The sequence below is a fragment of the Calidris pugnax genome, unplaced genomic scaffold (genome assembly GCF_001431845.1).
Source record: "Calidris pugnax isolate Ruff unplaced genomic scaffold, ASM143184v1 scaffold69, whole genome shotgun sequence".
Taxonomy (NCBI): Eukaryota; Metazoa; Chordata; class Aves; order Charadriiformes; family Scolopacidae; genus Calidris; species Calidris pugnax.
The window spans coordinates 5,046,922-5,048,483 of NW_015090859.1; the positions used below are offsets into that span (position 1 = coordinate 5,046,922).

Below are 1,562 nucleotides of genomic sequence, written 5' to 3' on the forward strand. Positions count from 1 at the left end.
GGGGACTGGCCGCGGTGGTGGCAGCAACAGCAGCAGCACCGGCGGAGCGGCGGCATCGCGGGCTGAAGGCGCCGCGGTGGGAACGGCCGCGGCTGGCGCCGCACCTCCTTCCTGCCTTCCTTCTTCTCCGCGCTGAGCTGCGCGGCCGCGCAAGTCCCACGCCCGGCTTTCCTCCCGCCGCCGCGGCGCGCACTGCGGATCTCGCAACGGGAAAGAGAGAGGGACGTTGTGACGCTGCGACCACCCCCCGTTGTTTTATTTTTTTTAATATATATTTTTTTTAATTATTATTTTTCGCCCCTTTCTTTCTTTTCCTGCTCCGCTCCGGGGTCTTTGCCAGCGACAAGGACAGCAGTGCCCCCGCGGGAAAGCCGGAGCCCTGCGGATGCGCCTCCCCGGGACCGGGGGAGCTGACTCTCAGAGTGGATTTACTGACTCGCGGTTGCTTCCGAGCTCCCCGAAACAGCCCGGGCTGGTGCCTGTGCGGATTGCAAACTGCAGGGAGCAGTGAGAGACACACAGGAGGAGCCTCCTGCCGAGGCTGTGTCCCTTTCTCTCAACGCCTTTATTTCTCCTACCACCTCTTCTTTTCTTTTCTTTTTTTTTTTTTTTTTTTATTCACGCGAGCCTTAGACGCTGTGAACGTGTATGGCGCACTGGATCCAAATGGGAGTTGGCAATTTGAGTGGCATCTTCCAAGGCAGCCGGGAGACCCCCAGTAAGAGGAAGGACTGAGGCGTTTGCGTATTTTTTTTTGTTGTTGTTATTGCTGTCGTTACTTCGGAGGTAGCTTGGATCTTACCTCGCAGGAGCATTTACTACATGCGAGTGGCATACATGACTCAGTAGATCTGCTTGCAGCTCTCACCAAGTGCATCGTCGACCCTTCGCGTGTGATTCTTCGAATTTTTGTTTTTCTTTTTCTTTTTTCTTTTTTTTTTTCCTTCCCTTCCTATCCGTCGGCCCGGTTGTTGGGATCCCGGGCGCCCACCCTGCTGTCGCTCTTCAGGTGCGGGGGAAGCCGCACGGGCGGAGTTGGCGAGGCTCCGGGGAGGGACCCGGTGCCGCCTGCGACCATGGCAGCGCGGAGGCGAGACGCCTCCGCCTGGAAGTACTGTTGGGGAGTCGCGATGGTTTTATGCAGAACTGCGCTGGCGAGGTCCATCGTTTTAGACCCCATATATTGGAATTCCTCCAACCCCAAGTAAGTTGCCATCCCGCTCTCCTCCGCCGCCTCCCCCCCCCCCCCCCCCGGGGGCGGGGGGGGGGGGGAAAGCAGCTTTCCTGGGGGGGGAGGTGACAGACGCCCCGGGGGCCGGTAGTGCCCTCCGCGGCGCTGCGCGGGTGGGACACACGCACACACGCACAGACGGTGCCGCGGCCGCCGGGAGCCACGGGGACGGGGCGGGGGACACTGAGTGCGGTGGCGGCGGTGGCCGGGGACTTCTACCCAGGCTGGCAGCAGGATCTGGCCCTCTCCGGGGCGTGTGGTCCATGTGGACCTGCCTCGTCGTCGCTTGCCCCCGGCGGGAGGGTCCCGGGTGGGAGGGGGGGGGAGCGTG

The 1,562-nt window shown here is 61.7% G+C and overlaps 1 protein-coding gene across 1 annotated transcript in view; it reads left to right on the plus strand.

The window, feature by feature from the left end:
- Positions 1-634: 634 nt before the first annotated feature.
- Positions 635-1,562, plus strand: part of EFNB2 (ephrin-B2) — a 45,005-nt gene continuing 44,077 nt past the window's right edge. Inside the window, exon 1 of the mRNA XM_014944226.1 lies at positions 635-1,204. Within this exon, the coding sequence (XP_014799712.1) occupies positions 1,077-1,204 (128 nt within the window). The 5' untranslated portion in view covers positions 635-1,076. The remainder of the gene's footprint in view (positions 1,205-1,562) is intronic.